Source organism: Chaetodon trifascialis, chromosome 17 (assembly GCF_039877785.1).
Source record: "Chaetodon trifascialis isolate fChaTrf1 chromosome 17, fChaTrf1.hap1, whole genome shotgun sequence".
NCBI classification, from domain to species: domain Eukaryota; kingdom Metazoa; phylum Chordata; class Actinopteri; order Chaetodontiformes; family Chaetodontidae; genus Chaetodon; species Chaetodon trifascialis.
Genome location: NC_092072.1, coordinates 5,701,162 through 5,716,679, shown reverse-complemented (window position 1 = coordinate 5,716,679; position 15,518 = coordinate 5,701,162). Strand labels below are relative to the sequence as shown.

General features: G+C 41.7%; 1 protein-coding gene across 12 annotated transcripts in view; it reads left to right on the top strand.

Annotated features, from left to right (window-relative positions):
* The first annotated feature begins 5,689 nt into the window (after positions 1 to 5,689).
* Positions 5,690 to 15,518, top strand: part of LOC139345580 (MAP7 domain-containing protein 1-like) — a 35,064-nt gene continuing 25,235 nt past the window's right edge. For 6 of the 12 annotated variants that reach the window (XM_070984268.1, XM_070984266.1, XM_070984264.1 and 3 more), the window contains exon 1: positions 5,734 to 6,084. In XM_070984268.1, the coding sequence (XP_070840369.1) occupies positions 6,018 to 6,084 (67 nt within the window). In that variant the 5' untranslated portion in view covers positions 5,734 to 6,017. Of the gene's footprint in view, positions 6,085 to 15,518 lie in introns of all 12 variants that reach the window. The other 6 variants (XM_070984267.1, XM_070984263.1, XM_070984258.1 and 3 more) reach the window with 4 other exon arrangements.

Sequence of the window (15,518 nt, the reverse complement as noted above, 5' to 3'; positions counted from 1 at the left end):
ATCCCTAAGTATGTTTCCATTAGTATATAATCATCTGAAACTAAGAATCTTGTTGTCTAATCTAATCTGCACCATGTTGCACCACCTGTAAAGCAGCAGTTTTGGGAAATAGTTAAATGAGAGGATTGACCCCACTTTCTTTTAAGGCGGCTAAAACTGATATTTTACTCGTAACAATGTATCAAATGACAAATATAAAAACAATGAGATAACGTCACTGGAGGCGATCAATCTATCACCTGAATGTGCAGCTAGCTGCAGCATTACGGAGCTTTATAATGAATTTCAGCTCGTTGTTTAAATGTCTGGCCCACTGCGTCACTGGTTGGTTGACTCACGCCGCTCTCGTGGTGTCGTGGTCACCACAGCCGGCAGCTCTTTTCAGAGAGAAAGGTGTGATAACCCACTGTACACCGCCTGCTCAGCCCAAACAGCAGCCAAGGTTAGCGACTAGCTGGTGAACATAGCGGAGCATATTGCCAGTTTAAAGTAAAGCTGCTGGTTGCCAAGCAACTGCAAAAAAAATTAGTTAGCTGTAGACGTGCTGTCGAGAGAGCCAGGCTAGCTGTTTCCAGGCTAAGCTAAGCTAAGCTAAGCGCCTGCTGGCTGCCGCTTCATATTTACCATACAGATGTGAGAGTGGCTCTTATCAAACTCTCCACCAAAAAGCGAAAGTCGAACTTTTGCTTTGAGACAAGTTCTCTCTCTGGAAAGCCGTCTCGAACATTGATGTGGTATTTTGAGTTCACCAGACGCATCTGTGAACATGGAAATGAATGTCACAGAGAGATATCCGCTCTCTGGAAACAACAGAAAAAACAACAACATAGCGCGAGAGTTAATTATACCTCATGCTTATTTCCATCTGCAGAGACACAGGATGCGATCCAGCCTCAAACCGCAGAGTCATCTGCTCACAAGCAAATCAGTTGGACATTTTTCCTCAGCTCTGCTCTCGATAACCACACCAACTGCAGACATGCTTGACTCCCACTCTGCAGCAGCTGTGGTTATATTCAGACTCTGACTTCAGCAGTGTGCTCTCCAAATATGTGTACTCGCCCTGTAAAACCAAACCATTGTGTACTCGGAGCTTTTACAATGAAAAAGCGTTTCATAACTCCCTTCTGCAGACACAAATGTGCTCTCCCCTCTGGTCAAACGTGCAGGGAGGATCCAGACGAATGTTTTAAGTGTAACTGCAGGCTTTTTGTTAAGAGCCTTTTTGTAGTGCCCTGTGTGTAGGAGGGGCAATTAACTACATGCCTCTATGGGTTTATGGGAGGCTCTCTGAACCTCCCCAGGTCTCAGTCAGGTGCAGGCGAGTACGGACATGCACTCCCTCAAAGAAAGTCTCATTGAGAAAACTCTTTGTTGTCGGAAAAAGCTCAAGGATACGTGGAGACTGAATCACTAGCTTGTCTATCATGGCGGATTAAAAATCTTAAATACTCAGGCATGTGCTCTAACCAGGTTTGTTAGGGTCAGACGTGATACCAGTAATAGTCTGAGGATCCTATTTGTCTTGCTAAAGTGACGCTGCCTGCACCGAAGTGAACAGCTTACAATGTCAACTTGGGCTTATGTCTGCTGCTTGGCAGTACATCAGTGGACTGCAGGCACAATTTGTTCTGCTGTAATTTCATGAGTGTTGAGGCCCAAAACGCTTGAAGACACATGGTGTGTATTTATGGAGTCCTTAAGAACATGAAGGTAGAAAGATAATGACATGTGAGAGCTACAGAAAAGGAGGACTTTTATATCCTGTTTGTCCATCTTGTTTTGTTTTATCGCCATGCCAGCGAGCGGTGGGCTTCAGTGTTGACAGTGTGGTTCAGCCAGGCTGAAAACCACCAGGCTGAAATAACTCGAACAGCGTTCATGGTTCCCAGAGGATGAAGCCTCACAACTTTACCCAGATTTTTCCTCTAGCGGGACCATCAGTTTGAAAATTTTGCTTTTGAGTGACAACAACTACATGGATCACCATGAAATTTCATAGCCCACAGACATACAGGACATGTTGACTCCAGTTTAATTATCATAGCTTTACTGCTGTTTTATCTAACACCATCCAAAAATGTAATTTGCCTTTGGTTTATGATCAAACGCCTGCAAAACTATTGACATTCCCATCAGCCTCAGCTGTACTTTATACTTTGCCCTAGATAGCAAATGTTAGCATGCTAAGCTAAAACTAAGAACATGGTCAACATTATAAAAGCTGAACATCAGCATTTTGGCGTTGTCACGGTGAGCATGTTAGCATTTAGCCCAAAGCGCTGTTGTGCCTCAGGACAGCATCACAGAGCAGCTAGCATGACTGCAGACTCTTGTTCTTTTCTCCTGCATGTCCTCATAGAGAGAGCATAGCTGTCAGCAGACATTGTGTTTTGTATGGTCAATGAAACCTGAGGGGAACTTAAAGGTTTAGCTGTGGTCTAGTTTTCATTTCACTGCCATCTGTGTCTGAAGACCATCACCACTGCAACAAAGAGTCCCTTCACTGATCAAGATGTGCTTTGATGAATTAGGTAATTTATTATTTTGTGGTAGTGGCTTTGAACCCCCCCCCCCCCCCCCCCCCCCCCCATAACACATGACTTACAGTAGCAGCTTTTTCTCGAAAACAAGTCCACTGTGTGATCAGTGTCAGCAAGCGCTTCTCAACCTGTCTGAGATCAGATTTGTTCTGGAGATTGCAACTCGAGATATGTAGTGGCGAGACATGGAAACACAAATGCTCCATCCATCCTCCCATCCATACTTTCCACGAGCCAAGTTTCTCCTGCAGATGAACAAGATAGGTGAGGTTTATTGAGCGCTGCCTGCCTTCCTCCTACTGCTCTATTACATTTCCTGTCACTGCATTTCCAAATCTTATTACTGCATCAACAAATCATTTTTTTTACCAGACTCCAGACTCAACAACAGTGCTGGCCGCTCCCTCACAGGCACCAACAGGTCAGATCCAACTCCATTAGCCCTGATGGAGCTGCCTCTCTTCCCCTTTCATGTGTCTGAGGGAGGCCAGTGGATTGATTAGCAGTGTTTCAGCTCATCTTTATCCTCCGTGTAGCATGTTTAAAGGAACACTTAAAACAAAAACAATGTCACCTGGTTGTCCATAGCTCAGCTGTTTTTTTCACAAAGATGGTTTTAACTGTCAAATATTTAATTTTAGGCCGAACTTTAAGAGGAAAGCGATAAAAAGATGGGTCAACCATAGTGAACGATCTGGACGTTGAGAAGTCTCTAACATCAGCCACAACTCAAGTGTTTCAGGTCCTGAAGTCTTAAGTGTCTTCACCAAGCTAAGTGGGTCATGCATATTTTATCTGTGGTAACGCTCACATACGTTCTGCCGTTCAGTATTTAGTGTAGCTCGACCACGTCATCATGTAAAACTATCTGTCCTGCTCCAAAGATGCTCAAAATGACATTTCAAGGACTTTTTATTATGTTTTTTAACATATATTTGTGCTCGGTCTCATCCTTAATGTCCTGCAGATTCAAGGAAAAAAAAAAACACAGATGACCTCATCAATAATTAATCTGAATTTTTTATCCAAATGACCAAAAAGCGTTGTCGATGTTGTTCTGGTCAGCCTATTTATAAAATGCCTCCTTTAAAAAATGAATGACACGCCTCCTCAACCCTCCACTTTTTGCTCTTCTTTCTTCATCTGTGAGAGAAGACGTCATTGAAAATTTATCGTCATTTTGATAAATAAATGTCATTTTCATGCCATAACCACTGATGCAAAAGTGTTTTGACAATATCCAAATTATCCAGTGATTGTCACGTATATGTGTATTTTGATCAAATAAGCCCCAAATAAAACAGTGTTTAATACTGCCATGGTGTCATATACATTTCACTCGTCACTGTTTGAAATGTCTGGGTTTGTTTCCTCGAGATAATTTTTTTTTCATCTTCCTGCTGCTTCTCTTTTTATCAGATAAGACTTGGCAGCAGATTTCCTCCTGGAGGACTATCCTCTGTCTCCTCCGATGGCGGGAAGGTCACATCAATTGTTAATCAGCTTGTCATCATCAGTACAGTGAGCAGCGTACAGGCAGATGATGTACTGTCACTTTTTTATAAGCAGGAAAGATGATTTAGGAATACAACATTTTGCATATAGGGTATATACTAAAGAAATACAACGGCCAAAGCATCGTTGGTCTATTCATTGTAGGTTTATAGACACCTTTGATGACTACTTAGTGTTATTAGTATTATTACTATTTTTTGTTTATTGGATTTCCAGTAATATTTCAGTGAGATCTCATATTTCCTGTGGTAATTAAGCCAATAGGCCTTAATTAAGGTATCATTATTACAATATTAAGTATTTTTCCTAATGGATATCTTGTCCGTGAAGTGTAGAATGACATTTACTGATACAAGTTGTTAATTAAAGTGTGCCTAATTGCTGTAATTACACACGCGGTCCGTTTTTTATGCTGTAATAACAACTCACCTCGTTCCAGGCAGCAGGGCTGATTTCAGCTGCTGGAAATCATCTGATGGATCAAACCATTCACTGGCTTTAAGAGTTAAGAGGAAACGTCTGTCACTGCGGCTAAAAGCGATGAGAGAGGCCGTGCGGGGAATAGAATCTACTGTTTCACGTTGCTAATACGTCTCCGATAGATTTTTTTGGCCTAGTTTCATGGGCAAATTAGTTTCGTCCCTTGTGAGCCAGTTGGTATAGTCCAGTTGTCCGGCATGCGGTTTTTCGCTCCGATCGACGACATCAAGCTAGCAAGAGGCGAAAGTGACTACAGCCGGAAATTAAGCAATCGTGCCTTCAGAATAAAACGGCTACTACAAAATGGAGTAAAAATAGACACCCGAAACATTTGAATAAAATTGTTCAAAAACTGTCATCAATAATTGTCGGTTTCAACCAGAGCAGTAGTAGGCATTTCCATTAAATTATCGGGGCTTTAACCCTGTGCCACGAAGACAATTCTGGGACAATAGGTGTATTTCAAGCAAGAAAATAATACTAAATTATTAATAGTGCTTTTGTATTGCGTGTCCTGTCCTGTCTGTTCAGTGTTATTGTGTTAAACATCATCGTTTGTATGATACAATTGTGATTTAGACCAAAACTGGCTTCAAAGTAAGTCTACTGCAACACATTCAAGGGCAACATTTTGTCTAATGTCATATGTGTATGATATTCTACTTCAAAATATTTTGTTTTTTATTATATTTATTTATTACAGCCCCTGTTGAAATGTATTGTTTCTTTTAATTTTATTTTATCACAGTGTTTGCTCTGTGTATGTTTAATGCATGCCACAGTTTGCCACTTACTGTCTGTGAAAATAAGAAAAGCTAGTTGAAATATGTGTTTATGAGGACAAATCGGCAACTACTCACAGAAATTCTTGACCTCAGAAATCATAGTTTGACAAGAAAGCTATCTAAAGATCCACTTACTAGTTTTTTTTTCTGGAGTCCTCACCCCAGAGATGGTTTTTACAGTTGTCATGGAGATAACTCAGCTTTCTAGGTCACGTGATGACAGCTAAACCCTCTCAAACTGAGAGAATTATGAAATTGACAGCCCTGGAAAACCCTAGTTAGTGGATCTTGAGTTCTGCTTTTGTCTAATATATATTTTATTCTGATTTTTTTCACCGGAAGTGCTTTTCCTAATCTTTGTAACTTGACTCCTGCTGCTTTCAGGACTCACTGACGCTTTTTTTATTCCCGCACTGTAGATTTTCCTCCGAAGAGCCGCTGGACTGGACTGACTCTCTATAATTTAACAACACATTTTAACAAGTTTTATTACAATTTAATAGTTCAAACACTCACAGGTGTTTTCGCTCAGATCCTGCTTTATTTCCACTTTTATTTTTGGGCCACTTTTTCCTCTATTCCGGTTGGATTTACAAAGGGCGTGTTTGGGCGATCTGTACCGGGAGTTTCATCTCCTGTACTTGTGCGACTCTGAGGAATGACAGCAACTGGAAAGGGACTGCGATCCGCCTGAATGGAAACAATGGATTATAAGGAGCTGGGACTGAATTTCGAGGAGAAGCTGACACTAACAGACAAATGTGAGTATTTTACAGCCAACACACATAAAAAAATAGGTCATGAATAACATTACTGTAGAATTACGGTGACAGTGGGGTGGTGTTGGGGGCTTTGATTGTAAAAATGATACCTCCTTGTTATTTTCCTTTTTTTGGTTCCGATCACAATAAAAGTGTGTCGGTATTTTCCAGCCTTGTTGATGAAACGCACCTTAGATTCAACAGCTGCAGCAATGCAACACCTCAGATTTCCCCCCTTGAATCTTAAAAAATGGGATGTTTGTCCGCTCTGGCAGCCCGCCGTAATTCCGCCACAGCAAACAGCGGGTTGTCCGCATCTCTAACAGGCGGCTCTCACCTAGCAGAGACCCTGGAAATGCAGCAGCGAGCTGTGGTCTCCATTACCAAACGCGTCAGGGTGAAAAATGGCCCCACATATGCAACACACAGGCAGGCCGGTGCAGCTGAAGACACACGCCGCTCCCTGCAAAAACAACCAGCCAGTGAGGCAGGAAAAGCCCTCTTCTACCTCCCTCTGGTGTTGGGAATCAGTGTCTTGCTCAGGAGCACTTCAGCAGCAGATGCAGAGGTTAAACATCTGCGTCTCACACTGCTCAGCCTCTCTCTGCTGGTCTGAGAGCCCAGATTTCAATCAGTGAAATCCTTGTAATTATGCACAAATACGCTGATATTAGTGGTCATATTTCCTCCTGTACTGTACATGCTGTACTATAATGATTTACGGTACTTATAATGATGTGTTTGCGAGCTTTGTCTCAAAAGAAGGCTTCATGGACTATTTAATTAGGATAGTATTCACGATAATTTCTCCAGTTTTATCGCGCAGGGCTGCAACTAACAGTTATTTTCATTGTTGATTTCTCCGCTGATTAGTTTCTTGATTAATGGATTAGTTGTTTGGTCTATAAAATGTCAGAAAATGGTGAAAAATGTCCATCACTGTTTCCCAAAGCCCAGTATGACGTCCTCAATTATCTTGTTTTGTCCACAATCCAAAGACATTCAGTTTACTGTCCTAGAGGAGGAAAGAAAACAGAGAATATTCACATTTAAGATGCTTGAATCAGAGAATTTTGACTTCTTTTCCCTAAAAAATTACTCCAACTGGTTAACTGATTATCAAAGTGTGTCAACAAATTGATTAATTACTGCAGAGTAAATGTTCTTGTCAGTGATTTAAAGGGTTTTCTGTGGACTTGGTCTGATGATATGATTGCACAACAGTTCATCTATATTAACATTTAAAAACACAGCGGACGACCCTGATGGTGCCTCCGCCTCCATCACACACACCTCCCCTTGACCTGTGTAGTGGTAGAAGGTGACTTTCTGTTCATTGGCAGCCCTCCCCCCCATTTCTACTGGATGTGGAGAGCGTTGGATGGAGGGAGAAACGTCTGCTGCAGCTTTTTATCACCGCAAAGGCATGCTGTCATGGTGCCCGCTCGCTACATGTGTGGGAGTCTGTATGTACATCGGCTGCTGCGAGAAGGATAGAAACCACAGCGAGGCGGATGCTGTAATTCTGACGCCAATACTGATATCAGGATTTTGGAGTTTAAAAAATTAGATTGTGATGTTCTTTTGGTGCAAGAAATGCAGCTTAGTCATGAGACTTTTGTGTTGTAGGTGTCATTACTGAAATACTCAACACCCTCGTATTGTTTTTGAGCAAATTCACCCATCAATGAGTGATCTATGACGACAAACAAAGGATGTTTTGGTTGCAGGACCTCTACCCAGAGCTCCAACAGGCTCGATCAACATGTGACGTTATCGGGAATGCGAGATGCCGAAAAAGGCAGAGGCGTTAGATCAACAGCAACATTCTTTCTCTCTGACTCCGAGAGCTGCGAGTCTCATTCCTGTCCAAAAAAAAAAAGGAAAGATAGAACGAAAAGCCAACTAGGGTTTGTTTTTTCCAGCCCTGCAGAGCTGTGAGAGGGCTCATAATCCCATATCAAAGTGATTCATTCAGGTCTGAGGTTGGCAGACCTTTGGTTTAGCCCTAATGCATGTGGACTATCCAAATCCTGAACACCCACCCTCCACACACATACACACACTCACCCCTCCTGACCTCATCCCTCCTGTCATCCCTCAAAACCCCTGAAACCAGCCGACCAGCAACGTTATGCGACCTAATCAGAGTCTTTTCTTCCTTCTGGAGTCAGTGTTTGTCTTTGAGGAGACACAGCGAGCTTCCTTTCTTACTGGCGAGCGCTGGAGTCAAACCGAGCCTTTCCGAGACACAACATGTTCAAAGACTCTCTGTTTTGCGGCTCGCAGTAGGAGCGGCACCATCGCAGAAACAATCCACCTTTTGTGTGAAGCAGACAGAAAACATCGGCACTTGTTTCTGAAGGAGTTTAAATTGTCTGCACAACACCTCCCTCCCAGAGCAAAGCTTCTCCTCCCTCATATCTGCACTGTCACTCCACCAACTTTTCCAGGCTGGCTGGCCTGCAGTCAGAGTCTCAGTGTGGAGTTTAATGCTCCTCTGTGGAAGTAATCATGAGACGTGGACTCCCTTCGGCCCGGCGAGCTTCCCAGTCATGCTGACGTTATGTTCTTGGCACACGTTCAACATCGCAGCCAGGCTGGAAAACCTTCTTCCACTGGCTTTTGATTTGCCACCGTCGTGAGCCATCCTCAAACTCGTGAAGTGACCTTGATCTGAGGAGTTGAACTACTTTCATTATCAATAAATCTGCTGAGTATTTTATCAATTCTTTGGTGAATTGTATGTAAAATGCCAGAAAATAGGGAAAATGCTAAGCATACTTTCCCAGAGGCCAAAATATCTTAAAATATCATTTTTTTTATTGAAATCACTGTAACACATGACCATAGCAGCATTGTTACAGCATCCGAAACAAAGTGAATTTACATAAATAATAGAAAATGAGGGGTGGTTTCTTTAATAGTCTTTTATAAAACAAAAATACAAGAGCAAAAAAAAAGGAGTAAGAAATGGATTAAACAGTCTGCTCTATCAGAAACTGCTAATGTTAGCATGTTCAGCTAACTAGCTAAGTGAATCCAGTGTTACTTTCAAGGCCAAGGAAACTTAAACTAACTTATTTTGTCGGGTTAAATTCCATAAAAATGGAAAATAAATGGAAAGGAAAATGAATAATGAGCTCAAGTAAGGATGTGAACGTGAAAGGATGCTACAGAGTTCAGGCTAACGTTAGCTGCTCTGTCCTGCTGTTTATTAGTTTAGCCTCAGCCAATGTTAGCTGAGAGACGTTTTTTTTTGCTAAAGATGCTTTTCCGTCCCCATCCTAAAAGCTTTTTCTCTCAACATAAATCTAACCTTATTTTTGTCTAAGTATGCAAGATAAGCAGCCAAACATGATTATCTTAACATTTTAAACTTAGGAGGATAACTAGCTCTAAACGGCAGTATTTCTTTGACCTCTGTATGGATCATCCACCGGTGAGTATATTGGTGTTTGCTAGGGACCTCTTAGCTTTAGCCTCATCATTTTAGCATAATATTACGCGTGTATAGCCATCAAGTGCATATATAAGACCATTTTACAGGATTCTCAGTTTAAAACAAGTCAGCTGAAAGTCAGCCAGAGATGGTGGTTTCAACCAAATCATGGAGCTAACGTTAGCTTAATTGGCTAGCTAACTCCTATACAGCTTACACAGTCTGGTAGCAACAACCATCTTTTCTTTTTTGCTTTCAAAATCATTAATCTCCGCTCACAGAAATGAGATTACTTCTTTTGTCCCATTGTTTCAAAAGTAGCTAATTAATTTAAGTGGTAGCTAAATGTCACCCATATCATAGTAAATTGTATACGTGTGGTGTGCGAATGGAAAACTGGTGTACCATCAGTGGCTAATTGTCAAATCAAAATAGTTGCCAGTGAATCATCTCCTGATCAGATAATTGATAAATCAATTAATTGTTGCACCTTAGATTATTTAATCCTGATTTCTTACAACATCTGAGGGTGAAACTAAAAGTGAAAAACCCAAAAGAGAAAGCTCTTCTCAGCTCTTGCAGTCAAGTTTTCACAATGCTACCAACAGTGTCTCGTTTGCGGCCTGGGGGCTTGTACGTGTGGGTGGGAGGGCCGGGTGTGGACGGGATCGGCTAGAATGACTCTGAGAAACTGGACGGGGAGTCGAGGTTTAGGCAAGTTGTTGTGGTTTGAGCGGATCCTTGAAGAAGGAGGAGGGAGGAGGAGGCCGACCAGACCGGAGCGCTCTCCCCCAACGCTCCACGTCAGCGATCCCTGTGACCAGATGCTATAAATCACAGCCATGACAAGAGCCGCTCGCACAGGAAAGGAGAGGAAATGCTCCATTCTGCTGCCGAGTAAGACGAAGGACGAGGCTTCCTGAGAGCTTATGCACGCATTAGTCATGTTTCCCTTCGTATCTGACACTCCAAAAAAGCAGAAGTCATGAATGGGGCATTGATATTAATAATCCTGTTTGCAGCACAATCCTGTTAGGGATTGGTGTGAGGCAGAGTGTAGTCATAAAAGCAACTGTCATATCACATTTCATAGAGTAGAGTCACCGTAGCAACACCTGCACATTTGTGGCTATTTTAGAGCTAATGTGGAGGGAGTCAGATATAGTGTTGACCTCTTTCTGTTTCAACTATATGTACAGAATATGTTTCAACGATAATCCAAAATGACCCAGCGTTCAATCACGATGATGAATGTGCCTTCTGTTTTGGTGTTGTTAGATGTGCACTTGCTAATGCTAATGCTAACGTCATATATATCTCCACCCGTTTCTTCTTCTCTGTATTCCACATGAACTGCTGCTGCTTCAGGAAAGGCTCATCACTTCCTGCCTGCGCACCAGAGGACGTTTACTATTGTAAAGAAAAAGCTTTTATGATTCAAACTTGCGTCATTGTTGCGTTACGTCGACCAGCAGAGGTGTGGATTTGAGTCACCGATCTGATGACGTCACACTTTTATTTGACAAAGGAAAAGACTTAGAGCTTAACTTTAACACTAATGATCTGTTAAATCACTCCCTTTATTCACTTTCTCTCCCAGAGCCCTTGTTGAAACCGTTGTAATAAAACGTGTTAGGAAATAATCAGTCTGACAGCAGCCAATCAGGTTTCACGGGCAGGAGGGAAACATGTGTCTTGAACAGCAGACTAAATGACTTGTAGGACTTGAAACAGGAAGGATGCGACTTGTTCTTGACTTCATTGTAGCTGAGACAATAATTAACAATTTAATTTTTATTTTCAAGCAAAAAAAGCCAAATATTCTCCAGTTCCAGCTTCTCTGTAGTACAGATTTGCTGCCTTTCTTTGGCTTATGTGATAATAACTTGAATATCTTTGGGGGTTTTCACTGCTTGTAGATGTCACATTGGACTCTGGGAAATTGTGATTGTATTTTTCTATTTTTTAATTTGCAGATTAATTGATATATTAAAAAAACAAAAACAAAAACAAAACATATTACGATTACAGAGCCAAGCAGACTTTCTGTGTCAGTTGTCTGATTCTTGGTGCTGTAGCCACATTTCGGTCAGTAACAAAGGAGTGCTGAGGTCTGATATCCAGCCGCGGTTGCGTTGCTCTTCTGCACTTGAATATATCTTAAATATTCAAGCTGAAGATTTGCTTTGAAGTGCTGAGTACCCGCAGTATTGATCGTGTCCTCAGGGTCTTTCTTACTAACCCGCAGGCACTCCCCTCTCTCTTTTCTTATTCCTCAGCTCACCCCTGTTTAACTTCCTTGGGCGTTGGCTGTCTATTAAAGTTTAATTGAGCAATATCAAGGCCGCTGAATTCATTTTTAGTGTTAAATAGGAGCTTTCTTGCAGCGCTTCCTGCAGGAGACCTCCTTCCTTCAAAGGAGATGATGCGTAAACATGTCAAGCTTTTCTTTGCATTTGGTGTTTTAGCTTCATAGGCGTTCAGCTGTTTCTGTTTGGTTCCTGTCCGGGACTTGTCTCCCCGTTACCCATGCTGCCTTGCAGTATGCAGTATGTACTGCATGTTTTTGTTGATGTGTCACTACAACCTCCGGGGAATCGCTAACAGATGCGTCCTCCTGCTTTGAAGTGTATGTGTGCTTATGTGTGTGTGCGCAGATAGCGGCGCAGATGTAGCTACATTTGAGGTTCATGCTCACACACACACACACACACACACACACACACACACACGTCACTGACCACACGACATCTCAGTCACAGGACGCACAGGCTCTAATATTAGAACGCAGATGATGGCTGATGCTTGCTGCTAACATATTGCATGACTGCAACCCAGTTTGATTTGTGAGACAGCGCAACAGCAGAACTCATAATAATAAAAATATGATCATTCATCTCGACTTGACACAGATCTGACAACAGGAAATAGCTCCCGAACACAATGCAAGGAGAAAACATTTGGTTGTGTAATGATTACGTTGTCATGTGGTGTGTTTTCTCTTTTGAACGGAGCAGCATTAAGCCAATTAAAATGCAGCATCTCCTGCCGCACCAGTCAATTGATTACCGCTGCAGTCTCCTACAATGACGCCACGCTGCTTCTTCCTGACCGAGCGAGCAGCTCACTCTTCCCTTTGTTGCGTTGAAATGATCCTCGAAAAGATCTTCTCCTGCTGCAGTTTTGGCTGCAGCCGGTCAGGTTCACCTCTTGTCTCGGGGGCTTTCAGCTGGCATTGGAGACCCTCTTGGTTGCCAGATTTGATGTGTCTGAGCTGCAGTAAATCACATGGCAGCTGTCTGACCTCTCTGAAGCGTCATTCCTGTCCTCCGGCATGTTGATTTTCTCTTTTTTCTCTGATGATGACTGAACATCTGATGTTTTTGAAGCCAAACACTGCAGAGTTGATGCCCAGCTCCCTGTTGTTTTTAGTGAAAAGAGGTGTTGTATCCTTGTCTTTGTCTCATTTATGAATGAAGGAATGTTTTATTTTCACCCCACAGATAAGAAGAGTCAAGCAGCCAATACTGGATGCAAAAAGTGCATTAAAATTAAAAACTGTTCCCAAACATCAACTGTATTAACTGTAATAATTTATCACAAATGCAGAAAATGATGATTTATTTCCCACTTACAAATTTCGAACTGTTAATGGATGTTTGGGGAATATATTTGCAACAGTAAACCATTCATACAGACCATGTTGCTGACTTGAAGGTCCTTCTTTTTCCTGACTGTCACAGTATAACTTGTTGACCTGCTGTGACCGGGCTGAACGCACAGCTCTGAAACCAGATCTCAGCTGAGATTAAACTTAGTCACACCTCACTGTGCTGCCAGGTCAACATTAGTCAGCCAGACACAGTTATGCCCTACTTTATGAGTCCAAAACAAGAGTGTGATGAGGCCGCTGTGCTCTATATACACCTGTGGTGGCTTGATTCTGATGTTTTAACGACAAAAAGACCATCGAAGATTTAGTTTTTACTAAATATTGACACCAAGTTAGTTGAAATTATTGTGCAGAAGGTCTCTCTTGGAAAACAGTAGGTTTAAAGCAGTAAAAGAAGTTAGCAGTATGGCTGCCTTGTAAAAACACAAGACGGATTTGCTTTGCAGACTCTCTTGCAGCGTCTGATGCAGTAAGTGGTCAGTGTCTGGTGGTCTGTGGCTATAAGAGAAGTAAACAGCTGCAATGCGACTCATTGTTACTGCAGATCTGTGTTTGCTTTCTTTTCTGTCTATTGTTTCATTTGCTTCTGTGTCTCTTTTTTGGTCTGTTTTCATATTATCTCTGCTTTTATTTCAGCAAATCCCTTTACAACATCTTTTTTCAGTGGTGCTATGCAGGCCTGAGGATTGTTTCAATGGCACTGGTGCCGAAACAGCACTGGAGTTTTGACAATAATGGAAAAATTCAATAATCCTGTTTTTCATTTGACAAAAGAAGCCAAAGTTCACAGACATTAAGTGTTTCAGCACAAGTAGCTGTACAAGAATTTTGCCTTACACCTGCATTAATTGATTTTTTTGCCGACTCAGGAGCTGTGCAATAAGCCTTAAACACAATATTGACGTATTATTATCTTATAAAGTTGTTAAGGTAAATGTTTTAACCTACAGTTGCGTAGTTGCTCATCTAGTGGACATGGATCCACATTCATTTTGCATGTCAGAGTACCTGATGAATCTAAGTCCAACATTGATCGTCTCTCAGCTCTGTTTTTGGTCTCCACCAGCTCCTGTGGGAATTATCAGGCTCTTTAGCAGCTAAATGATCCCTTATGTGCACCAGCTAGTCACTAATGTTGTCTTTGCTGAGCAGATAGCTTACATATTCGGTGAGAGTGAACCAAAACATTAAAGTCACGGGCCATGAAAATCAAAACATTGAAGTGAAAGATGCTAACATGCTAACAGGAGCTGCAGAGTGATCGTTGTTTGTAGGCTTATCACTGTGAGGAACACCCTTCACATTACACATTAATATTTTTAAATCAGGAACTGGAACAGACATCGAATACCAGCTTTCAGTACTTCACAGTTTTCTCTTTTTTTTGTCTTTGCCTCTCTTTCTTCTTTGTCACTCTTACAGCAGTAGCTATGAATCTGTTTGGCTAAATCAAGCTTGTACTGCACAGCCTTGCAGAGTGTGCACTAATGACTGAGTCAGCCTGTTAATACTTTATTGCCTTCAACGTAAAGAGAAACATACCTTGTGGTAACTTGTTTATTTTCATCGTGTGTCTTGCTTACCGTTGCTATCTTGTGGCGATGACATAATGATGAGGTCATGACTGAGGAAGTGAAACTCCCTGACGACGTCCTCAGTCACAACAAACCACGCCTGAGCTATTTTCCCTCTGTCTGGAAGAACAGCTTTTCTCAGCGGCTCCCGCCATTTAAAAATGGTTCAAAAACCTCTTTTCCTTTCTCGCTGCATCAACTTTGACCTTATTCTTTAGTATCAACCCTGAACCAGTGAATAAAGGAGGAGAAAAAAGTGAATAATAGATGGCGCATAGATGATTCACGCTCGGCTCTGTTTTAAGTCTTTGTGACTGGGTAACCCACTTCTTTGTGGTTAAAAGCATCTCCAGATCTCTTCTGTTTGCAGTGGAGTAACATCCTGTTGCCTGTCCCTTTCCATTCTGACTCAGTCTGTTTGAGCTGTCTTGTTCAGACCCATACACTCGCCGTAGTGCTTGATAAGTACTTTTAATAGCTTGTCCTGTTTTTGCCCTGTGTGCAAAGACAGAGGAAAGGTTGAGGTAATGAGAAGATGGACCTTCAATCTGATGTTTACTATAATACTATAATGAACCAGCATCTTGTGTCCTGATTGGTCAAGCTTTGGTCAATTGGAGTAGAAAGTGGGACATATGGGTTTGTATTAAAGAGACAATAGAAGTAGCCTCTGTGTATTTTATAATTCATTTTTTGATAATGACTGATTTTTATTTTTATTTCATTATCAACATTTTATTTAATA